This window comes from Diplotaxodon limnothrissa, linkage group LG5 (assembly GCF_057381915.1).
Source record: "Diplotaxodon limnothrissa isolate DT_005_m linkage group LG5, D_limnothrissa_male_GT1.1, whole genome shotgun sequence".
NCBI lineage: Eukaryota > Metazoa > Chordata > Actinopteri > Cichliformes > Cichlidae > Diplotaxodon > Diplotaxodon limnothrissa.
In genome coordinates, this window is record NC_140600.1 from 21,282,928 (window position 1) to 21,308,183 (window position 25,256).

General features: G+C 39.4%; 2 protein-coding genes across 2 annotated transcripts; one reads left to right on the forward strand and one right to left on the reverse strand.

The window, feature by feature from the left end:
- Positions 1–1,537: 1,537 nt before the first annotated feature.
- On the reverse strand, positions 1,538–16,577 carry LOC146632225 (S-adenosylhomocysteine hydrolase-like protein 1). Its single transcript, XM_085353258.1, has 17 exons — positions 16,088–16,577; positions 12,945–13,056; positions 12,518–12,661; positions 10,426–10,526; positions 9,986–10,088; positions 9,056–9,150; positions 8,589–8,695; positions 8,387–8,503; positions 6,037–6,100; positions 5,809–5,897; positions 5,485–5,555; positions 5,010–5,104; positions 4,757–4,855; positions 4,415–4,483; positions 4,006–4,084; positions 3,721–3,841; positions 1,538–3,564 (listed from the first exon to the last, which is right to left on the reverse strand). The coding sequence occupies exons 1-17, from the start codon at positions 16,265–16,267 to the stop codon at positions 3,558–3,560; spliced, it is 1,653 nt and encodes a 550-aa protein (XP_085209384.1). The 5' UTR covers positions 16,268–16,577; the 3' UTR covers positions 1,538–3,557.
- Positions 16,578–17,937: 1,360 nt separating this feature from the next.
- Positions 17,938–23,792, forward strand: srsf3b (serine and arginine rich splicing factor 3b). Its single transcript, XM_085354183.1, has 6 exons — positions 17,938–18,032; positions 18,559–18,769; positions 19,181–19,321; positions 21,317–21,355; positions 21,837–21,923; positions 23,685–23,792. The coding sequence occupies exons 2-6, from the start codon at positions 18,567–18,569 to the stop codon at positions 23,710–23,712; spliced, it is 498 nt and encodes a 165-aa protein (XP_085210309.1). The 5' UTR covers positions 17,938–18,032; positions 18,559–18,566; the 3' UTR covers positions 23,713–23,792.
- Positions 23,793–25,256: the final 1,464 nt, after the last annotated feature.

Sequence of the window (25,256 nt, forward strand, 5' to 3'; positions counted from 1 at the left end):
ATGGACTAGTTCTTATTCTGCGTTTATTCAGCACTTTACATAACTAGTTCACCCATTCATACAAGCACTTTTTTCCCTATGCTCTTTCTAGGTAAGTGCTTCCTGTCCAACATGCACACACGTTTATACTTTAATGGATGCATCAGAAGTAACTTGGGCTTAGTATCTTGCTCAGGGATGTTTGGTATGCAGGCTGGACCAACCTTGCAATTAGAAATGACCTGCTCTCCCACCTGGCATAGTCACCCCAGTTATACATATGCCCAAAAAAGATTATGCTGAGTGAAATGAACACAAAAAAATTATTGTTCCATTTGACTCGCTGTCACAGTTACCCACATATTTTTGCCTGTGGCCTTAGTAAGTGAATAAACACTCACTATGTGTTTATATGCTTCTCTGCATTTAATTATTAGTTAGTATTAATTTCTGGCTCTCCACAGCATGTTTTTGTCCCGTCTTCCTCCCCTTGTTGTTGGCCCCAAACAGTTGCAGCAGATGGTCACCCCTCCCTAAGCCTGGTTCTACTGGAGGTTTCTTCCTATTAAAAGGGAGTTTTCCTTCCCACTGTCACCAAAGTGCTTGCTCCTAGGCGGCCATAGGATTTTTGGTGTTTTCTATTTTCTTTGTAGGGTCATTACCTTACAATATAAAGCACCTTGAGACAACTGTTGTTTTGATTTGGTGCTATATAAATTAAATGGAATCAAATTGTGTAAAGCTTATTGTCTGTCTGCAGGAAAATGATGTTTCTGAGCCATTTTCAAATTTAAACTGGAGTTTATTAAAGGAGAAAGTGAAGAGAAATTTAACAAGCTGTATTCAGTTGACATTATGAAAACAAACTAGAAACAAAGTTGAAAAATAAGCAAACATTATAGGTACTATATAATGTAGACAACCTTGTATTCAAATGTAACAATGTACAGCTTCCAAATCACAGTGGTATACTGATTAACTTCAATTTAACAAAAGTCAAGCTGTTTGTGCCAGTAGTATAACATTCATTTGTCTCTATAACAGAGGAACAACTAGGTTAAAGTGACTGTCACTATTAGTTATAAAGCGAAGCATTTTCTGAGTGCCATTATGAAAGTAAATGTGCCATTATTACAAGAACTAACATAGAGAAGGTAAAAAAAAAAAAAAAAAAACCATCACAATAAATGTAAAAGGTAAATATCAGAATGTAAAATGCTGCTTATTCAAACTGTTTACAGTAATTATTAGCATACCTTTTATGGAATTTGTGAAACACTGATTTTTACAGAAGAAAGGCTGAGGATTCTTTGCTGCATAGCTATAACTGTATATTGCAGGGTAATAACTGCGACGGGCAATAACATGGATAAAAAGAAAAACGCACAGATGGTCCATGTGAATATAAATTACTGAGTTACAAGGCACTGTCAACTGATCAGTAACCATGGTTGTAATGCCCTTAAAGCTGTTAGTGCAAAGATGAAAAGCACTTAGCAGTAGCACACTGTAGGCTACTATTCAATAAACAACAGGCGTAACTGGGGGGGGGGGGGGGGGGGGGCAACCTGTTCATTTCAAATTGAAAATTACTGCACAAATGAATTACGCAGTTTCTATAAATTCAGGTTTAAGCTTAGTGCGGTGATGAAACAGGATCCTCAGTCATGTGGCGTGTTATTTTAAAATGGTAACAAGGTGTCAAACACTTGAGAGGAACAGCGGTGCTGTCAACTGTAAAGCGATACAGCACAATGAAATGTGTTGAAGAGCTGCAAGTTCAACAAGATACAACTATCTGTGTAATACCTAGTTTAGACATAAAATGAGTTGCTCAACTCAGTCATCCAAAGTGCCCACTGTTTAAAAAAAATATCACATGTGAATATAACAGAGTAAAATGTGACTTTGCATTTAACAAGCCTCACAAGCGTTTACGCCTCACAGTGCGTAAGCCTTTAAAATGATCATAATCTTCTGGAAACACACATACTGTGTTGGATTAGAATAACTACAATACCACAAGATAACGGGAGGTAAAGCTAATACAACAAAGCTCATCCGTGTCTAGTCCCAGAGCATTTAGGAAATGACAGTTACTTCTCCGTTGTTAGCATTCTTTAACAGAGTCCTGAGACAAATCTAACAAGACACAGCATTATGAGAGCAGCTCATCAGACGCTGCTGTATGTACAGTATAAATGTGTTGTATGTAACAATGCTCAGCTAGCTTTACATAGCCGCCAATTTCAATTTACTCTCAACAGCTAAACCTGACAAATGACACGGATCACAGACACGATTATATCCCTCTAATTTACAGAGGTGCTGTAAATATTCAATTCAAACCAACAGATTACACATGAATACTAAGATTAGATAGTGCAGATGCATTGACATATATTTACAAATAATTAGAGATATTTGAATGCCCTGAGGTACAGATATAACTCTCACCAGACACCAAAACCTCATAAATGGACAAATTCTTTTTCAAGAAAAAAAAAAAAAAAAAAAAAAAAAAAATGGCAAGCTCTTACATTTGCTATGCTCAACAAGCGCTTATGTTTCTGTTATACCCAGTCAAGGTTAGCACTAATTGTGAGGATACTACAACAGGAGTGCATCTTGTGTATGGAACGTATAAGGTGATTAAGTGCTTTAATATCAAAGCAGGAAGAAACGTTTAAAGCAGCACAGAGCAATTTCTGACCACTGGACAGTAAAAATACTCAGAGGAACAAAACTTTGATTTACAGTCAGCTCATCAGGTTATTATGGCTCATCTGTAAGCAAACGATTGCCTACTCAGCAGATACACAGGAAAAACTGATTTGACATCCGATTAATGCCAAGTCATTGGCTAGTTTAAAAGTAACATTAAGTCTCATATCGACTGGCCTTTCAACTCAGATTTGGTCCACCTACTCCTGAGAGAAGAAATTAAAAAAAAAAAACAACAACAACAACCAGGAGTTTAAATCATGTCACTTTTTTTTTTTGCAATTGTTGGCTTGTCTGTTTTTAAGGAAAAGACTGCAAACAGTTTTAAGCACAATATTGATGAGAATTCCAAAACAAGGAGCTAAAAGTGCATAAAAAGCACAGTAAGCTCCTGAGATTCCTGGGTTTGGCATTTTAAGTGACTGCTTTGCAGTACATGGAGGGAATGATTATACAAAAATAGTGCTCCGTGTGGGTTTAACATGTTTAACAACTAATATTTTTGAACAACCACAACCCTCCTCTCACAGTCATTTGGCACAATATGCTGATATACTCAACAGCTTCCAGAATGGAAACACATGCAATAAAAAAAAATAAAAAAAAAATCATATTTTCTTTTTTTTGCATGTGTTATCTCACATGAGCTGAGTGCATACGCTTCACTTTTCATAGCCAGCTTGGGTGCCATTGGTAAAGCAGCAAAACTTTCTACAGTCACTAAAATACGAGTAAAAGAGCTATGTGTCCCATGAAGGGTAAAAAATACAATACACAAATCTTTTTTTTTTTTGCCTGGAGGTCGGGTACTAATCAGGAACCATCCACATGCTGTTGTTCTCAGGTGAGACAGACTAATACCTGTGAATAACAACAACAAAAAAAGATAATGTGAATGCAACACAATTCTTAAAAATTGTTTATGTGTTGGCAAACAACCTAGTGCAATAACAATAAGTTAATATAAGTTTCAAAATATTTCCCCATTTTAAAATTTTAAAATGTGTAAAAGTGTACCTGTAGTAATTGGGTTTAAAAGGGCCGTTCTTATTCAGACCCAGGTATTTTGCCTGCTCGTCACTAAGCTCTGTCAGGTGGGCATCAAACGTGGCCAGATGCAGACTCGCAACATATTCATCTGAAAAACAAAGACATTCTTTAATAAGAAAGAAATGGGCGCACACACAGAAGATGTGAATCTGTCAGTTCATGCACTCCATTCTTGCAGGCGTCCATAAATAATGCCTGTAGGCTTTCAACATGTAAATAATACAGGCAGTGGTTAAGTATTTAAATCCTTACCCATCTTTTTGGGAAGCAAGTAAACGTCTTGCTTGTAACGTCCCTCTGGAGCGTTGTACAGCTCGATGAGTGCCAGAGCCTGAAAACAAACATCAATAACACTGCTGAAATTTTATTGCACATTATGAATTTAATGAATAGCGCAGGATTAAATTATGAACTGCTGATTATAATGACAGAGCGCATCTATGAACAGAAACAACGTGAAGATGTTGAGTGTCCTGTGTATTATAACATATCAGGGTTAGCAAATGAGCTTATTTCCGAGGACGGCCATCTAATTACAGAAAATGGAAAAAACAACAACAAAAAAACCACACCGATTCCTATGTACTCTGCTATCTGCACCAGACATCAACAGCAAATATGGCCTAGCTTCAGCTGCTGTCAACATCCATTTACATGTTACCTGAGTGGTGGCTGTGATGGACAACACAAAGGTAGGGACAGTGGAACAGCTGAGGTTCAGGAGACGTCCCTATTGGACAAAAAACAACACGTTATCGCAGGCTTTAAAAAGTAATTTAATCAAAGGTCTACAGCACAATTGTTACAGTCTAGCATAAGCTGAAAGTGATTTGATATGACAGCACATTAAAGAGGAGAATGGATCGGACTGGATCAACACTGTTTATTAACAAGGATGCTATCAACCTGAGATCACACGTGCATAGCTGTAACGCAGTTTAATGTTGTGTAGCTATAACTGACACAAATGCATAAGCGAAGGCACACAGACACAGGCAGTCACCTCAGCCAGGAGGATAATTCTCTTGCCATCGGGCCAGATGACATGATCCACCTGAGAGCGGACTCTCTCCCAGGTCAGCTCGGGGGTCCGTAGACTTGCCTAGTTGAGACGAGAACACAAGTAAACCTCGTTTTGTGATAATTTAAAATGACAGAATATTTATTTGATCTTTACTTATATGTTTGTTCCTGCTGGTTATAATCGTGGTATTAAATTTTAAATTCTACCATCATACTTTAAAGCACTATTTTACCACATCAATCTCAGTGTTGGAATGTCCCATGTTGCAGACAATGGATCCATTTTTCATTCTGTCCAGCTGGTCCCTGGTCACCACATTCTTATTTCCTACAGAAAGGCACAAACATATACCATCCTCATCTATTACAGGAGAAATAAACGCTCTGGAGCCCTAAGAAGCAGTGGAAAACTCCATGAACTTAAAACTTCTTATGTTATATTAAAGAAAGAAAGAAAGTGTACTTTATTGATCCCCGTGGGGAAATTCCTCTCTGCATTTAACCCATTCACTCAGTGAAGCAGTGGGCAGCCATTGGGCGCCCGGGGAACAGTGTGTAGGGATGGTACCTTGCTCAGGGGTACCTCAGGGTAGCTGTTCAGGGGAATCGAATCCCCGACCTTCCGATCATGGGGCCACCACTCTACCTACTGAGCTATCCCTGCCCCCTAAAAAGCTATAAAAATGTCAGTGTATTAAATGTAGTTACCAGTGCATGTGATGATGACATCTACTTGGCGAATGACTTCATTAAGCTTGACCACTCGGAATCCGTCCATGCTATTTATACACAAAAGAAGGAAGAGATTCTGAATTCAGCTCAGGCCTGGACAGTGACAGGCTGGAAAATCTTTTTACTGACAAGCAAATCAATTGTTGATTGGGTGTGTAGTGCATTTGAGTTAAAGCTGATCATTAGTTTTTCATATCTTTGTCAGATAATTAACACGAACAGTTTTCTGGACAGCTCGGTTTTATCTCTGCAGCTTTTTCCTGTTCATATCGCTCGATACATTCATCATGTTTTCCTCACCAGGCCTGCAGGGCACAGATGGGATCAATCTCTGTCACATAGACAATGGCTCCCAATGCTTTCAGAGCAGCACAACAACCTTTTCCAACCTGAAAAGACAAAATAATAATTCATGAATGGCAAACTACAGAAAAGAGTTTAAAGGGCATGTTTAAAATGTCTCACACATTTTCACAACAATGCGATTATGATTACTGCAGAATGATAAACTGAAAGGAAACAACTCACCTCGCCGTAACCACATACGACCACCTGTTTGCCTCCGAACATGACATCTGTGGTTCTCTTCAAACTACAGACGTTTAAGACACAAAATTAGCACATTTTGTAGAATTGGAAAACAAAACTGCCAATCTGTAATGGTGTTTGCAAAATTATGGCACACAGTAAAATGTTATTTGGCACTGCTTGTATCAGAAGTCCCTGTAATATATCCCAAATTTCCACATTGTCACACTGGAGTCTGTGCGCTCTAGTGATCCTAAGAGCCATGTTGTCCGGGGAATTTTTGTTGCCCCAAATGGAGCAGTTTAAGTCTCTCATGAATCTGGGAGTTTGACTGACTGATTGACTCTGTGTGTTCGATGATGCTGACAATGTCCCGGTCTGCTGTGCTAAAGACAGAAATGAGTGTGAAAGCAGGTCGATCCTCATTCCTACCCTGAACACATGGTCACAAGCTCTGGGTAGTGTTCAATGAGATTGATACTAGCGTCAGAACTGAGCCTCTTTCGTAGGATAATTGGGTTCAGCCTTAGAGACAGGATGGGACAGGATGTGACGTGGAATAGAGCCACTATTAACCAACATTGAAAGCAGCAATTTAAGGTAGTCCAGGAATCTGATCAGGATCCTTCCTGGGTGCCTCGTAGGTGAGGAGTTCTGGGATTATCTGTGCTTATATTGCTGCCCCCACGACTCCAATAAGCAGTAGGAAATGGACTGTTCGACGAGTTAGACCAAAAGTAGTATTAAGACTTAAAAAGATTTACAGATGTGTCCTACGGAGCTATTTTAATTATGTATTTATGGTTTCTGTGCAGAATATCATCAGTTATCAGTTTCCTTAAAAAGGTTTGATAATGCCAACATTCATGTAATAACATGTATCATGTTAAATGCATGCAATAAAAACATCCTACACACAGTCATTTATAGCAAGTTACCATGTTGGTCCCATTATATTTATATAATTCAGTTAGTCATTCATATTAGACTAAATAAGCTGTGACAGCAGGAGTGCAGTGGGTTTCTGGGTTAAGAACAATCCCTCGGCAGAGATGCAGGCATGAAAAGTGAGCCCCTCATGTTGTCTGCAGAGAAACTCCAGCCACTTCACCAATCCTTATCAGAAGTGGCTCGCTGTTCTCCACAATATTCATTATAGTGCAATAACTTTAATAAAGGAAACAAGCTGATTAGGCAAGGCACCAAAAATATGACAAATTACACCTGTCAAATAGAGGGTATTAGAAAATAAGACCTGCTTCCAATACAAGCCCACTTCAAATTAAATTAACACAGTAATGTGGAAGCCAATTTTCTCAGTTAGCCCTGGTCACTAACCGAGGAAATATCATTAGTATTTCATAATGGAACACCTGCTACTAGACAACATTGTACCTGCTGATAATTAATCCAGAGGAACAGCAATAAATTTTCGGCAGTAAGCAAAGAAAAGCACAGCAAGCACTGTTCCCATGCAGAAATGTGCACACACTGTTAAAGAACACTAGACCTTTTATGCTGCCAAATAACAGTAGGGTTATAAATGTAACTGTGCTGTCAGGCTGTTTCAGAGACTGCAGAGTCTGCAATGTTCACACTAGACAAGTTTTTACAAGGGTAACATCTCTTTAAAAATCAAGTTTAGATCTTTAACGGCAACATTCTTTGTGATAGCAGCATATGAGGCTGTCCGTCCTCCAGTAACATCAATTATGATTGTTATTAATTCATTAATAACAATCAGAAAAATAAGCATATATCACAGCATTATTCATAATGCTGTGATATATGCTTATTTTTCTTTACAACGTGGTCACGAGACCCTTTTGCAACACAAGTGATGCAGCTGAACAAAAAGATTTTCTCCATTTTATTCCTCACTCTCTTCACTCCTGTGAAAAGCTGACCCAAAAGCCAAAAGAATTACCCACAGTCCAAATCGACCATCATCCAGAGATTTAAGCACATTGTGTTTGCCCCCACTAACATGATGCTGAGATGAAAAGCAGACCATAAAGGGCCTGTTCTGCCAGATTTTCCCACTTGTAGACAAATGATAACACAACACAAAATTACCTTGCTTAGCTCCCTCTGATCTTTATATTACATTGATTCAAATATAAAGTACAAGTGTACATAGAGATGGATTTGTATAAAGAAAAGCACATATATCTAAAGGTTTTAAATAAGTTGATAAGCTGTTCTCCTTTATCACTTCTAGAAAAGTTACTAAAATTACTGGATTCCCCCTTCCCCTCCCCCCTTAAACCATGTTATTTAAGTTATCCAACAAACAAACTGTAATATTGTTTATACATGAGCAAAACATTTAAAACCCGAGCTTACTCACCCATCCAAGATGGACTCTCTGCAGCAGTACAGGTTATCAAACTTCTGCTTTGTCACAGAGTCATTTACATTCATCGCAGGCACACACAGTTTTCCAGCTTTAGACAGCTGATACAACCTAGACAGAAACATGATGGAAACATGTTGGCTTGCAACTAAATGTGTCAAGAAAGCAAATATCCACATATACAAAAATAAATTACCTGTGAACCCCAGTGACACTCTCCTCCACAATGCCCCTGATCTTCTTGAATACGTTGGGGTATTTCTTATACATCCAGTGTGTCAAGTCTCCCCCATCATCCAGGATCTAATAAGCAGGAGGAAAAGATTCGTCATCTTCTTATCAAATCAAATCACTTTTATTGTCACATCACATGTGCAGGTACATTGGTACAGTACATGTGAGTGAAATTCTTGTGTGCGAGCTTCACAAGCAACAGAGTTGTGCAAAATACAATAATGTAAACAAGCAAAATACAAGAATGGCTACATCTGCTACATCTTATAAACAGAGCGTAGCGTTTCTCATCTTCTCTTCAGTAATTAAATATTTACAGACTGTTATTAATGAACGGGTTCTTCTTCTGGTGTTATTTGGGGCTTTTCAACATTGCTGTTTGTGCACATCATTCACATATTACACCTGGCAAAAATGTTTTCCACCAACCATATTAGGTTGCCAGCCCTCAGTGTTGATACAGCGGTCAATACACCACCAGAAGTCATCTTCAGACTCCCCCTTCCAGGCAAACACAGCCACACCTGAAACATAGCAGATGGGCGATAATATCTCAGTAGCAGTACGTCATATCAAGAAACCACTTCAATGTTGATGAGCAATTACGTTGTCTCGTTCATTTCAGAGCAGAAACTGGATAAACTGCATGAAAGCATACATAAAGTCTTAAATAAAGACAGTGAATACAGTCAAATTCACCTCTTCGCTTGATAACTGGTATTATAGATGTAATATCTCACTCATCCCAGTGGAAACCAAAGATTTTTCATGACATAGTATTTGTTCAAATGAAATGTGTCATACTCCAAACAGATGATACCAATATGATTACTGGGTGTAAAAGCAAGTTTGAGACCAGTTTAATAGTGGCAGACATTTGTACTCTCTATGTGCCCTTCAGTTTAATGAACAGCTCAGTACAGTACGTACAGCAATAATTAACTGAGCACTAGACACCCTGTAAAAAAATAAAATAAAAATGCAGGATCACTGAGACTCCCCCAGCCTTCCCGATCATGACGAGTCTACTCTGAAGATTTAATGCACACTTTGACCATCACATAGCAACCGCAGATAAAGGGCATAAAGAGTGCTGCTAATTCACTACATGGACAGAGTTATGTGTTCCCATTAAGTCTGCAGGGATGAACTGTCATGAGTTTAACATTTACAAACCGTAACCTTGGTTTTAAAAGCCACGAGACGCTCGCACAACAGAACAAACCTTTGCTCATTAAAGATTAAAAAGAAGCCTTATCTGATGCTGTGTTCTGCTGTTATCACAATGTTGTTTGCAATCAAGCTCGCCTAGAAGACTCAACGTGGTCTATGAGCTTCTTCACCATCTCTGCTGCTTACCTGTCTCTGACAGGGCAGCAGCCACTTCATTCTGTGTGGAGTATATGTTGCATGCGGTCCAGCGGCACTGAGCTCCGAGAGCAACCAGAGTCTCAATCAGCACCTGAAAACATACAGTACAGTCACAATAAGTGTATTTTATTGTTATATAACACATGAATTTACCATGACCCACGTCTACATACATCATCTTTAACTCTTTGGGATCATCTGGCTGTTGACAGCCCATGAACACAGCCAGCTACATACATTTTAATTGAAATACAATAGATTTTCTTTTTACTCATTTAATTAAAAATAATAATAATAAGAGGAAGCACGAGCTTGTGTGAAGTAAGAAGCAGTTAAATAGTGATTTAAAGTCCTATATGACGAACAGACACAATCACAGTGCGGTCTTTGCTCAGGCGTTGAAGCTCGATGTCAGAGATGAATCTTACTGCAGTCTGGGCAGTGATGTGAGTGCAGCCCACAATCTTGGCACCTGCCAACGGTTTCTCACTCTGTGCTCTCTTCCTGAGTGAGATCAGTGCCGACATATCTGAAAACAAGATTACATAATGAAAATAGTCAGTGGGAAACACTGCAACGCAGACGATGCAGTAGAAAAAAAAATACATCCTTTTCTTTTAGCAAGCGTTACAGAATAAAACTAAACCGTTAACCGTTAAAGGCAGTTATTTTTATACAGAGCTACTGGCTATTTTTTGAAAGATGGATAAAGGGACTATTTGAAATATACAGGTTTTACTTTTCTGTCTTGGATGGAAATATGTAGTGTTATTGTTGTTTGTGTTTTGTATTTCTTAAATAAAGCAAGCCTCTAGGCCTGTGTGACCAGGGCTTAAATAACAGCAGCAGCAATAGCAGCAGCACCGAACAATCTGCTTCAGTGACGTTTTGCCAGCAAACAGACCTTTAAAATGCTGCTTTAGGTTCCAAATGTTAGTGTTGCTGAATAATGCAGAGTCTGTTTATGAATCATGTCCAGATTTTCCTTCTCTTTTTTTTCATGTTATAGGAAATACTACAGGCAGGAATCATGTTAATGTTTTATTGTCTGAAAATTATAAACAGATGAATACTGATTGATAAATTTAGTAAAGATCTTAAGTGTGAACTATAAATGTATCATGAATTTTTTTGTTTTAAATTACGATTATAAAATATTGTTGTTACATTCGTAACTGGCACATTAATAAGGCCTGCTTCTCAGCATCAAACACTTATCTGCACAGATACTTAAATCTTGTATGATAAGACTAACAAGATTTTATTCTGTATCATATCCAGACATGATTAAAACCATGTGGCTCATCTTATTAAAGCACAAGTTCTTTGTGTCTGTGAAGGTTCTCAGTCATCCAGGTCATCGTAGTCAAAGGAGCTTGCAAAGAAAAGCGTCTGGACTTCTATAGAAGTCCAGACGCTTTTCTTTGCAAGCTCCTTTGACCACAAGTTCTTTGATCCAAAGCAAGAAAGAATGGACAATGTGCTAGTAGGGCTGTGCGATATGACCAAAATCTCATATCCCGATATAAGAATTCTATCGTCCGATAACGATATAAATCACAAAAATTTCAAATTATCTGTAAATTCTGTGAATCTCGGGCAGCTCGACTTGCGTGAAGTGTTTCCAGCTGCGCGTCCTTTACCCAGAGTCGAGTGTTTTAACCGATGCATGAAACTATACATTTTTAGACATAAGTTGTAACGGCCGCCATTTTCTTTGTATTTATTACACAGCGCGCTGCGGGTTGCCTGTTCTAACGTTTGAGTCTAAGGTTTATTTTTTTAGCACCTGGCGGCTCATTTTTTAATTGTCATCCGTAAATAATCTGCTCTTTCACGTGATTCAGTTTATTTTGGAAAGTCTCAACAGGATCTTGAGCTTTATTGTGAAAGCTTTATGTGGAACATAAACAAGCGGACACGCGATGCTGTTACTGTTGCTGTTGATAACGACAACGCATAAAAACAGGCGCTTGTCCGTCAGTAGTGTGGTTATATAAAATATAAGAGAAAGAGAGAACTTTAAGAATTGAATATAGCCACTACAGTGACCATCAAAACGATGAAAATATATTGCCGTAAACAGTTTATTTTGCGACACCACGAAACAAATGATGGGGTAAAATGAAACTATAGATGTTTTTATATTGTCATCCGATATATATTGTTATATCGAACAGCCCTATGTGCTAGAGATCTTAACATCTTTTGAGATGTGATATCATGACAACTACTTTCCTTTTTACAAACAAATTAATATCACTTACAGCAGCGACAGACTGAGAAAGTTACTCACATTACTAAATAACTTCAAATAACCTTATGTTCAGGGTGAAATATTATACCCTTGAAATGTCACTTCAGTTGTGTAAGGGGATTTATTTTTAGGCGACAGTGTTATTCATTGCTACTTAAACATTAACCTTTGATTCCTGTTTTGTTTTCCTCCACAACACTTGTAAATTTAGTAGCTGTTGCTTAAATGAAATGCTGAGATCACTTCACGCTCCTCGTGCTGACCTTGCTCTGCGATCTCAATCTCCCGCCTGCCAAATTCAGCCTGCTTGATGTTCTTGACACAGAAGTCACTGCTGCCCTTGCTGTTGACCTGAGTTTTGTCCCGTGGCGAGGTCTCATCATCAGAGCTATCCGTATATGATGCAGCTGTAAAACAGGGTTTTATTATTAACACCAACCAAACTCAAGATTCAGGAAGTTAAGCAAACATTTTTGCTGAAGGTCAAAATGAGATGAGGATGACAAAAAGAAGCATTACCACAAAACCTATAACAAAGAAATGTACGAATATTGATGTCATCAAATGGCCTAACAGACTCCTCTCATTATCTCCCTTTCCACACTGTACAGCTTAGTAAATACAACACAGTGTAAAATCTTTTGCATCTACATCACAAATGACACACACGTGATTCTGGCTCCTTCTTACCAGAGCTGTAGCTGTCTGTGGAGGACTGGGAGATGGAGCGGGACAGGGAGCGACGGCCTGCCTTGGTGGGGAACCTGCTGAACTCCTGCTTGTCCTCCACAAACTGGATTTGCTAAAAAAAGGAAAAAAAGAAAAAGAAAAAAAAAAAAAGAGGGCAGACAATGTAAGCCACACACACACACACACACACACACACACACAGACAAGCAGTTTAATGTCTTGTGATCATTTTCTTGTGGCTCAGCTAAATGTTAATTTCTTACAGTCCTTCAGGAGCCAGAGTAGAGCTGTTTTTGTCTTTCTTGTATAGTATAATGACTTTAATAGATTTGAATGGAGCAGAATCCAAGAAAATTACTGGCAATATAAAAATCCCCCTCAAATTTGTGAGCTCATTTCAGTTTATTACCAAAAATGGATGTCTGGCTATAGCCCAGCAGACACTGCATCATCAAGACTGATGTTCCAAAATTAAGCTGCTCAAGCCATATTTTGATTTCGATGACCCCATCTGACTCGTGCTTGTGTAACGATTGTTACTATCGACTCTCGGCTTTTCTGACGTCGAAAAATTCCCTGTCGTGTTATTTGATCCCCTGCAGGGGCGTACACATGGCAGGAAAAAATAAAAAAAATAAATCACCTTATATGACCTTTTAAAACATAAACAAAGCTCTCCAGCTCTGGTTCCAGCGCAGTGTGTTAAGCCAAACGTGACATTTTGCTCACATTGTTGTGGTATTTAAGCAACTGACGTGAAATGAGTGCAAGCCTGAATTGTACCTACTGATTACTTTTCAGAACTATGAAACAGTCCTACTCCCTGTGTGTGCTGCAGGCTCTCATCTTGGGGGGGGGGGGGGTTTGGCCTCCAATAAAATATTTCTCTGCACGATAAGGGTTTAACCTTGTCCCTTTAAAGCAAACGGTACACAATTCTGCGAGATGAAGAAACCGGACTGGTATCTTTGTTGTGTGTACCGGTAACTAACTTCATGCCTGGACAGTTTGGGGTATTTTTGGCTTTATTTATTTTTTATTTTTTTTGCAGCAACAAGAAAACGTATGTTGACAGGGATTTTCCACTCTCAAGGTGCTCCAATGCAAACAGAGGACAGGGAGATTGCCCCACCTCAGCAGTTTCTGGAATGTGTTGGAGTATCAGACCCAAGTATCCAAGTATCAGATTTAAAGATCACCCTAGACAATAAATTATATACATGCATAACAATTAATCTGTGCTTTACTTCCACAGTTTGCCATTTGTTTTTCTTCCCACAGTTGCCAAGTGCTAGCTCTCAAGGGGTCGTCTGATTGTTGAGTCTTAACCTTACGATATAAACGCACCTTGAGGCAAATGTTTTGTGATTTGGCGCTATATAAATAAAACATGAATAGAACAACTGTAAATGAAATATTCTCATCATTCCAATTAATTATCTTGACTTGAGGTGCCCCATCCACATACCTGCTAAACACCATGGTAACAGAAGACAATGAGGAGCAGTCTTCTTGTGATTTAGGTGAAAAACACCACATAGTTCAGTAGGGTGGTGTAGGTTTCAGGGTCCCAAGGCCCAACTGAATGAAACATACTGTTTTATGTGAGCTGTTGGGGGGGGGTTACCAGAATGATTGAGTACGTATTGAGTCTGTATTACTATATTTAATCAGGACTCTGTGCATGTTCCTATTATTTCCGGCCATTTGATAAACAAAATGTATTTCAGAGGAAATGAAACCTTTTTTTTTGTAGTCATGTTTTATGTAGTGGGAGGAAGACACATCCGTCTGTATATTCCCCACATGGAACCTAAAGTTAAAGGTGAAGTAAGGGCTAGATATTTAAAAAATGAATCTGAGCACATACCATTTGGCAATATTTTAAGGAAAACTTAAAACTTCTTTTTGTGTGTGCTTTTTTTCCCCCCCAAGTGTGTTACAATACTCTTCTTTGCCATCTGTGATTTAATCACACTTGTTGCTTTATTTTAAATGCCTGTCAAAGAGATTACAGTCTTTCTGATATCAGAACTCCAGGAAGCCCAGACTTAACCATTATCCCTCCAATTCCAACTGTAAATAATTAGTAAGCTTGAAACTTAAATGTCTTACACTAAATATGTAAGAATACATAAGCATTACATTTAAAATAAAAGGTCAGTAATCTCAACTGTGCTGTCATAGAGGACATGCTGATAAGTGTCCTTTATGTTCACATTTCCCAATTCTTCTTGATATCAGCTGAGCACAACTATTTTGAATTCAACAATACAAAAACTTAGGGTCAAATGTTTGGCTCCTGTTTGCAAGCTAGTGATGCTTCAGTGTAAAGATCCTCCCTAAAACAGTATGAGGATGTGAAACAGTCAAGTATAACAGGAACGTCTGCCTAATATGTTCTTGGCTGAGCATGCTGACTCTTGCATTTGACAGACTCCGAGCCCCATGTCGAGCTATATGCTTTCCAAATGCAAAAACTGTTGCATTGTGCATTGTGATTTGTCCACTTCAGTGTAACTTATATGGAGTGTGCAAACACTGTCCATTCAGCCTCAAAAGTGAAAGGCGCAGCTCTTCCTTGTTCCTGGAGTGTGTCAAATAACTTTTTGCAAGTTTTACAAGGAAAAAGTGGTTCTTTTGTTTCGCAATTTCAGGTCAGAAGCCGCTGCTGAAAGTGTGCTGAAACTGTAGTAAATTTGGGATTTGTAATATGCGAATAAAAATGCACAATTATAAAGTTTTATAGTTATTAATAGAGGTGTGAGCCATTATACACATGCAGAAAATGCTTAAGTTTCTTTGGACTTGACGTGTGACTCTTTAATTACTTAATGTGGGTTTAAACAACTTTTTAATTCTCTTGTCACACGCAATAGCAATGTGTGTGGACTGTTATTGGTGCACAGATACCTAACCCCCTGTGACATATAACTCATTAGTACCAAATATATTTTCTTAAAATCAGAAGTCTTTGAGCTCTAGTAAAATGTATTCACGTTGCAAAAAGAAGGTTAAGTCTGACAAAGAAGATACAGCACCTATAAAGTGCTGTTATCGCGCTAAAAAGAGCCTTGGAGGTTTGTTTTATTATCCAAGGGTCCTCCTCGGTGCCGTTATGCTTACACCTGGTGCAGACTTACCTTTTTAACCGGTTTGTGAGTGGGCACAGCGCTGAAGACAGTCGACAGCTCTCCCATGGTTATTTCGCTGTTTTTGCTCACGGTCATGGCTGAATATTTTTCCGCTACGTTCTCGCTCTCCTTCACCTCTTTGCTCGCTTGCTTCACCTCCAGCTTCGCCTCTCCGACCGGTTCGGACATCTCGCTGCTGGCTTATCTATCTTTACCCGGACAGAAATACAACAACCAACCGTTGAGTCTTCTCTAACGTCAGAGGCTAGCGTTATGTTATGGGTGTCCTCGAACTGCTAGCTGGTTACGTCGCAACTGCTGACGGATAAGAGGCTGTCAAATTGCGAGCACGTGAAAGCAGGCAATAAACGCAGGATTTAAGAAGGTGGTTTTGGCTAGTCGACTTTGATTTGGTTGTGAATCGCTACGTAGTCGACTTCCTAACGCAGGCGGGACGTGGTCCGTGCTGTTTCCCGGCTGGCTCTCCTGTCACCTGGCTGACCAACTTTGTGGGCGGTTACTAACAGACTGAGTGGGCGGCTCGCGTGTTAAGCTACGTTCAGGGTAACTGGGATAGCACGTAACGAACGATGAACACGTCCTTTAATTTATATTTTAATGTATATATATATTGCCCTTTTGGCCAAATTTGACATATTAGATCCCGTTATAGTATAGTACTTTCGGTTTTGTGAGATTTGGCGGACGTATGTAACTTTAACTTTACAGTTACAGTTTCCCCCACATTTTAGTCGTAGTCTAAGCAGGAAGTATGTCCCAATTCCACACTGTAAATAAACACAGTGTGTACTCATTTGTTTTGGCAGGGAGTAAAGCAGCCTTTGTACTCAGGAAATTGGACGTGTATCAGTTATACGTGGATCAAGCTATTATTTTGGAAAACCACTGGCAGAAAAAACTTAGAAAAATCTTGCCAAGAAAATACAACCATAACACGTTTTATTTATTATTTTTCCACTTCTTTTCTGTGATACTGCGAATGAAGTTATCTTATTAGCCACAACTTACTCTTTTCAAAAACAGAAAAAAATGTTTTCCAGTATGCATTACATTTGTACATTAGTATCTCAGTAATAATATGGTAGGAGTGAAGGATGGGTTTAAGGTGGGTGGGTGATTACATCAGAGGATCGGCAATGTAGTCCTTTCTTGTTTGGAGGGGTGATGGACAAGCTAACAGATGAGGTCAGACAGGAGTCTATGTGGACTATAATGTTTGTAGACAACATTGTAATCACTAGTGAGGGTAGGGAGCTGATGGAAGAGGTTTGGACACAAAGTTAGAGAAGCAAGGCTGAGATGGATTGGACGTGGGATAGGTGGGTTAGTGAATATATTTTACAAGGGATGTTGAAGATGAAGGTGCACCGCAGTAGAAAAAGAGAAAGACCACAGATAAGATTCATGGATGTAGTGAAGTAGGGCATGATGAGGGCTGGAGGCCAGGGATAGGGTGAAATGGAGACAGATGACCAGATGACCACTGTGGCGGAGACCCCTAAGGGAGCAACCGAGAGAAGAGTCCTAAAATGCTTTATTGTACAGAGTACAATTTATTTATACCTTTATTAGTTCAAATATCTCTATTTCTCTTAATATCATTTGAAGAAATACTTTACATCAATTTAACTATGCTATGTAACTCGTTAGTATCATAATTTTTCCTTGAGCTCTGGTAAATGTATTCACACTGTAAACAAAACATTCCTCTGAAGGTCATGTACAAGGACTGGATAGAGTGAAAAGGCAGCCAAAACTTGGACAACTGTTGTTCGGGAGGGGGGGCAAAGGAAGGAGGCGACATTAAACCCGCCCTCTCGAAAGTGGCATCCTGTTAATCCACTGACGTCACGCCATTTTCCACCGAAGACGAAAAGGCACAATTTAGCCGGATCACAATCGATAATCTGAGCTGATATTTACACCTAAAACGGTAGCGTTTCAATGTATTGCGTTGTTATATGTTTGCAAAACGACCTGTTGTGAGTTTACTTCACATATGTGAATGTATAGTATAAATTTCTGCGGCTGCTAGCAGAGTGCTGCTACCGCTGAGTAGGCCTCGGTAGGCGGCAGCCATTTTAGCTCCCTGTAAATAAGCTATTAGCCTCGAAACACAATGCAGCGTCGAATATGCAACAATATAGTTGGAGATATAAAGCAAACGAGTTAACTAAGGCATTTGGGATTCGCTTCGTCTGGCTGTCTGTTTTTGTTTGTTTGTTTTTTAAGTTTCCGTTAGCATAACCTGCAAATCCAGCGCAGGAAGTAGGCCAAGCTCTCAATTCGTTTGTGAGTAAATGGCTAAGTGAGAGAGAGTGTGACCAGTCTTTGTAGTGTATGTAGTGTAAAGCGCTTTGGGGTCCATAGGGACTAAGTAAAGCGCTATACAAATACAGGCCATTTACCAGTCTTTGTCTTAGAGCTAAAACATTAATATTATTCTGCTCACTTTTCAGATACAGTCATGCATCGTGACTGTCCCCTTGACTGCAAGGTCTACGTTGGAAATCTCGGCAACAATGGAAACAAGACAGAGTTAGAAAGAGCATTTGGCTACTATGGTCCTCTCCGGAGTGTTTGGGTGGCCAGGAACCCCCCAGGCTTCGCCTTTGTAGAGTTCGAAGATCCCAGAGATGCAACTGATGCCGTGCGGGAGCTTGATGGAAGGTAGGTGGCAACCTATGCAAATCAGTTTATGCATGCTCAATCATCCAGGTCAGGAAAGTGGATGATGAAACGTTTCTCCTACTGAAAACGCTGCATCCACATGAGTAGTCTACTTAAATGAAGGTATTGCTATTGGATCGGTACTACTCTTTCCTCCAAGTTCCTGACATTGCTCCCATTCTGCAGAAAGGAGAGTTCCTCTCATGCAGTCACACTTTTAACAATGATAACATGTTATTGGTCATCACATCTGTTACATTAGCAGACATTTAGACTACATTTAGACATTCAAATGATATATTCAGCCCACTGAAGTGTGCTAAGTAAGTCATTTTATTGGAAAAACGAGGAAAAATACTTTCTATTCATGTGTTTGTTTGTTTTTGTTTTTTGTTTTTTTTTCTTTTGCAGGACTTTGTGTGGCTGTCGGGTGCGTGTGGAGTTATCTACTGGCGAGAAGCGTAGCCGCACTCGAGGCGCTCCCCCTTCATGGAGCAGGCGTCCTAGAGACCGAGACGACTACAGGCGGCGTAGCCCACCACCCAGACGCAGGTGACCTACATGTTGTTGTTGGCCAGTAGACACGATAACCAATCTATTCTGCACTTTATTCTTGCTTGGTCACTTACCGGTTCAACTTTCTTGCCCACAGTACAGTTCCCTTTAATTGCATTTGGGTTTCCAGTGTAGGTATTTCTAGTGTTTGTGACCTTTTCTGGTGATTATATATTTGTGGGTGTTGCAATGCCTAAGACTTGCAGATTCATCTTCATTGACATTAATGGTCATTTTATGGAAGGAGCCACACAGATAGTCATTCACCATCATGTAGTGGAAAAGGGGCATTATTTCAGAATATAGAGAGGGCTGCCTTTCTGTTTCTGAGGCATCTAAAGTGTGGTCTGCAAGACCTAGGTTATACTTAAGGCACAAATGCTTCCTTTGAAACGCACATTTTTGTGCAGTCTCATTTTAACTGTTTTAAAAAGGCAAAAATGGGTGTGGGGAAACAGATTTAGGCAGTCAGTAAAAGTATAGGCTAAGTATAAGTATACATTTTGGGGGGAATAAAAGTGCCAAATGTGATGCAATTTTTTTTCTTTTTGTTTGAGGATGCTTTTTATTTTTCATCTATATTAATAAGAATGAACCCGTTGCAGAGCCACCACCATGCCTCTTCTCACCACCCTCTGAGTCAATCAACTAGTCCTCTTTCAGCATCATGTGACTGCTGATCATCGGGCCGCAATCAGCTTGGCTGGTGCTGTCACATGACCCAGGCATGGCCAGTCGTCAGGTTGCACCAGCCCATTGGTTCCTCAGCATGCCGTTCTCAACCTCCTCCTCCTTCAACCTTAACCCAAACGGCAGCGGCCACCTCACATTCCCGACCAATCAGCGTATTACGTTCCCAAATGTCTACAACCTACCAGCAGCAGCCTTCGGCTAACCAATTAAAGCAGGAAAAAAGCCACAGCCAGCCCCCATCTGCCTGCCACCTAATCACCTTGCAGCATCTGGCCAGTCCTATTCAGCCAATTCTACCCACCCGGCCGACAGTCTGCCTCCCTTTCGTCATTTCTAGCTTGTTGAAAACCAAAAATACTAGTAAGTTTTCCTGCTTCATTCAGTACACTGCTGATTACAGTTTTAAAAGTGAAGAGACAGCTGGTTTAAAAGGGTTGTTCTTTTTTTTTTTTAATTATTATTATTTTAATCATAAGTTTGTCATTTTGTCGTCCACCATTTCTGTAGTCCTTGTTTCAAAGGGGGATGGACCAACATCAAATATCTGGAACGTCATGTTTCCAGAGATTTCGATGATAGATAATCATCTGGTATGTCTTGGGGCTCTGAGCAGAATTATGAAGTCACATCAAAACTTTCCTTAAACACCCCCTATGAATATCAGATCTTTGTGTGTGTGTGTGTGTGTGTGTGTGTTCCCGGTTTGAGATCTTAGCCTGGCTGTTTCACGAGGCTTATTCCCTGTGAAAAATAAATTTTGGTACCAATTTCCATTTCTGTACATTTTTCCCTTAAAGTGCAGTGGACTGAATTCATACAGATGGTGGCCCAAATGGTGTGCTGGGTTTTTGATTCCCCACATCAGAGCCGATCCACAGTACGATATCAAACTACCTTAAGATGAAAATCCTGCTGGGGTTTCATGCCTCGGAGCTCTGAATCTACTGCTTATGAATCACGGGACGAATCCTAATCTGCATTTCAAAGTTAGACTGAAATATAATTGGACTTTATTGAAAGGTGCATGTGTTACTGTGGGAAAGGTGAGAGGTGGTTTCCTCTGCACCTGCCATCTTTATGTGCTGGGTCCACTGCCAGTGACTTCTGTTTTCTGGTTGAAGTCTTTGTTTTCCTTGGAAAAACATGCAAGTCGTTTACTTCCATTTTGAGTTCTTGAAATAGCCAAAGGGCTGTGCTGAGGGAGCCCCGTGTAAGAAAAGGAGTAAATAATGTGGAGCTCTACACAGTGATCAATCTATCTGTCTTCGTCCTTAACACGTTTGTATTTTCCCTGCGCAGATCCCCACGCAGGAGGAGCTTCAGCCGCAGCCGTAGCAGGCAAGTCATCTTTCACGCTGCATGAGATTAACTCTATAATTTCAGCATTGTGTATGCATGTGTTTTATTTGTAGCATACAAATGTGATGCAGAAGTGTTGCGCTAAACCTGACCTGCGTGGAAGCTGAAATGTTTTTTGCAGAGGTGCTTGTTTAACTTTACAGCCTGTTTGAACCTTTGTTGCTGTTTCTGTGATGATGCAGTGTAAGCTCTGCGCTAATTGATATGATGTGGAAGGCAAAGTGGAGTCGGCTTACACTAAGTGAAAACTGAGTGTGTACATATGCACACTTAATATATTCATGTTTACAGATTTCAGACCTTGTTTACGTGCATCTTTACACTAAATTAAATGTAATTTGAAAGCAAACCACCATCTTTTTAAATATATCTAACTTTTGGTTAAACTGTTTTTGTTTTAAAAAAAAAAAGTTATAAAAAAGTTATAAAATTTTTATAATGGGATGTTTTTCTTCTTCAGGTCTTTCTCCAGAGACAGGAGGAGAGAGAGGTCCCTCTCCCGGGACAGGAACCACAAACCTTCGAGATCCTTCTCTCGATCAAGAAGGTACTTGTACACCTTGAACTGTGTGAAGATTATTTCAGTCCATTAAAGTAGGGTTGTTAGCGACTCATCAAATAGACAAACATTATTTATTTAAATAAAATATTGGGATATTAATTTACAGTGACAGTGTTGGTTCATAGCTGACAAACTGAGATAAAGTCAGCTCGACTGAAAAGCCATCCAACACCGGATACTCCTGTCAAGGCTGCCTCTTAATCCAGAGCAAGCAAATGTCTCCATCCCACCAGTAAAAAAACAGGACAGCCACCTTCTTAAAAAAAAAAACCACGACTTATTGCTATTCTTGGTGACTAAATGGTTGCCCAAAACTTGGGGGTGTTGCAGGTTTGTTGATATTTGTTTTATCCAGTTAGTTGAAGTAGGCTTTGAAATTTAAAAAAAGAGGGTTATCATAGGGTGTTTGGTGGCAGCACCTGTTTCTCTGCTGAAAGTAAAGAGATGTATGACCCAGAGTAGAGCTGGGTGATATGAGATTTTTTCATATCGCGATATGTTTTTTCATTTCAGGCGATAACGATATCTATCACGATATAAGCCAAATGACTATATTTGTAAGATTTAAATGTGCCGTTGCTCACAAGTAAAATGTGAAATAATCAGCAGCTTGTTTTGATTTAAATATTTATTTCCCATAATAAGTTCAAGAGGGTAGATGTACTAAAGAAACATGAGACTTTTTCAGATAAATAAAGGCAAATATTGCAAACTACACAAAAGGCAGCTGCTAAAGCGTTTAAGTTTCAAAATAGAACAAACGAAACAGACTAAACTGTCAATTCCACTTAGAAACAAAATATTAATTCTAAAAATAAATCTTAGTTTGTTTTACAGAAGAACAGACAAAATTGACTAACTTTTGTCAATATCAAATAAACTGAGAACTAAAAGGAAATTCTCAATCTCTCCTTGTTGTATAGCTGAGCTTTTGAAACAGTTTTAACAGTTACTTTAGTCTGACAAAAGCCGAATGACGAATTAGAGCTTCCAGTCAGAGATTGAGCATGCACCGGTTTATTGCATTTCCAGACTTGCTTTCGGCACAATTTATAGTGCGCGCTACTCTTTTTGTGAGACTTGAAATAGCCGAAATACCTTCACACTATGGAACTTCTATGGCTCTTCCGTTCGACAATCTCTCCGGCATTGGAACCATCATCTGTTTTCTCTTCGGTAACCTTCTAGTCGGCACACTCATTTCCTCCGTTCCCCGGGCGGCAAAGCGGCTGGCTGCTTCCCAAAACAAATACACATGTGCGGCTTGGCACTTGTGCTGTACGTAACAGGTCACGTGAAGTGACGCTCCGGCTGTGATTGGTTCGGCTCTGCACTACTTAATTTGGATTGGCTGTTTTTTTTGTTTTGTTTTTTTTGTTTTTAAGAGGACGAGCGGTGAGGTCTATCGCAATAGTTTAATTTTTCTATCGAGAAAAGGTTATTTCGCAATACATATCGTTATCGTTCAATCGCCCAGCTCTAACCCAGAGTATCCGCCTCAGAGTAAACCGATCAATAACCACTCAGCTGAGTGTGTGAGTATGTGTGACATCAGTCTGCTGCTGTTGGTCACACGATTAATGAATCTGGCATCCTGTGGGTGTGATGTTATACGCAGCACAAACTCCCACAAACACATTTCAGGTGCATTTAAAACCCAATTTGATTGTTTGTGATTGGTGAAGGGCGCTTTAATGCAAAAATGAGCTGAAATGTGTTTATTTTTTGTCTTGTTCTCCCTCACAGCCGCTCCAGGTCTAATGGCAGAAGATAAGAGGTCTGCCAGGTGTAAAGGGAGCTGAAGATGAACGGTTTTACGGGCTTTCCCGTTTCATATGATGGACTCATCATGACCGTGAGGTCACTTTTGTCTTCTTTTTTTTTTTTTTTTCCTTTTTTTTTTTTTTTTTTTTTTTAAAGAAAACAACAACAATCAAGCATTTTAGTGTCCCTCCCTTTTTCCTGTTGTGGTGACTTTCAAATACAGTGACTGGGCGTGTACAGGTATAATAGCTCACCTGTGCCATGTCTGTCTTGCTGGTCCTGAAACAGTAGTGCCACCCAGCATTCCAGTTCACCAGTTAATCTCTGAGCTTTTGTTTTCTTGAAGAATGTTCTGTGTAGTTAGACATCGTGTGAGTAGTCCGTCATTTTTCACTGTGTAAATGTCAGCATTTTTTAAAAAAAAGAAAAAGATGGGATAAATCCCTTTTTGTTTGTTTGTAAGCCAACTATTTTTTTTCTAGCTACACTCTTCATAATGAAGTTTTCCATCTGTTAGTGGTTGGCTGTTTTTGTTTATTTAAAAAAAAAAAAGGCAGCCTTTTCAAATGCAAATCTGTCCAGTGAATCAAAATAACTACAAGGAGCAGAGGTCAGATTTTTGTCTGTGAAGTTTTTCATTTTTTTTCTTTTGTTTGATACTATGTGAAATTGTCTCAATTAAAAATACTGGTTGGTTTTAAAAAAAAGTTGGGGTTTTTTTGTATTTTTTTCCTCACACCTTTCCTAAGATTAATAAAGTACCAATGTACTCTGAGCATTTAACCCCCACCAGAGGGCGCTCTTGATGTGTGAAGAAGCCCAGAGCATTGTTTCAGCTGAATTAAAGATGTGCCTTTATTTAACCCTAGCTGCTTTGTAAATGAGGCTTCACTCTTTTTAAATAGCTTTCATAGCTTTATTTTCATTCGCAAGTATTACTTTTTTGCATTTAATATAAATCTCAAGCAATTCTCTTCATTATAAGCAGTGCAATGAAGGTAAAATGAGTTTAAACACCTTGGGTCAAATATTCAGAGCAACAGAGTCCAGGAAGGGTGGAGCAGGTGGAGATGAGTGTCAGGGGTCATTTTTGATAGGATTCAGCGAGAGTGCTCAATGCCTCAGGGAAGAGACTCGATTGGAGGGGGTTACAACGGGGAACGTGGAAAATAAAATTTGCTTGTATGCAGACATAGCGCTAGGAAACCCGGAAGAGGGAATCCCTCTGCTTATGGAAATACTGGAAGAATATGGCAGACTGTCCTGTTACAGACTAAACATTCAAAAAACTCAAAGCTTGACGTTCTTTTTTAACCCCTCAAGACAATTGGTAGCAAGATATAGATTCGGATGACATCAATCTCAATGGAGTACTTGGGGATCCTGCTGACAAAGACCTTGCATTGTTATATGAAGTTAATTATAATCGGGTGAAAGAGAAGATATATAAGATAACTCTTTACAGTCATTACACAGTCATACATAGTATAGTAGTACAATGAAATTGGAAAACTGTCCTACGTCGGCACTACATATAACACGACACGATATGAC

Excerpts from the sequence above, each read along its gene's own strand:
- LOC146632225 (XM_085353258.1), bottom strand. The coding sequence starts at position 16,267 with ATGTCCGAACCGGTCGGAGAGGCGAAGCTGGAGGTGAAGCAAGCGAGC. Across the intron at positions 6,101-8,386 it reads AGAGAGTCCATCTTGGATGG|TTTGAAGAGAACCACAGATG; the intron begins GTGAGTAAGCTC and ends AAACGTCTGTAG. Across the intron at positions 5,556-5,808 it reads ATCTGTGCCCTGCAGGCCTG|CATGGACGGATTCCGAGTGG; the intron begins GTGAGGAAAACA and ends GTGTATAAATAG.
- srsf3b (XM_085354183.1), top strand. The coding sequence starts at position 18,567 with ATGCATCGTGACTGTCCCCTTGACTGCAAGGTCTACGTTGGAAATCTC. Across the intron at positions 19,322-21,316 it reads AGCCCACCACCCAGACGCAG|ATCCCCACGCAGGAGGAGCT; the intron begins GTGACCTACATG and ends TTCCCTGCGCAG. Across the intron at positions 21,356-21,836 it reads TTCAGCCGCAGCCGTAGCAG|GTCTTTCTCCAGAGACAGGA; the intron begins GCAAGTCATCTT and ends TTTCTTCTTCAG.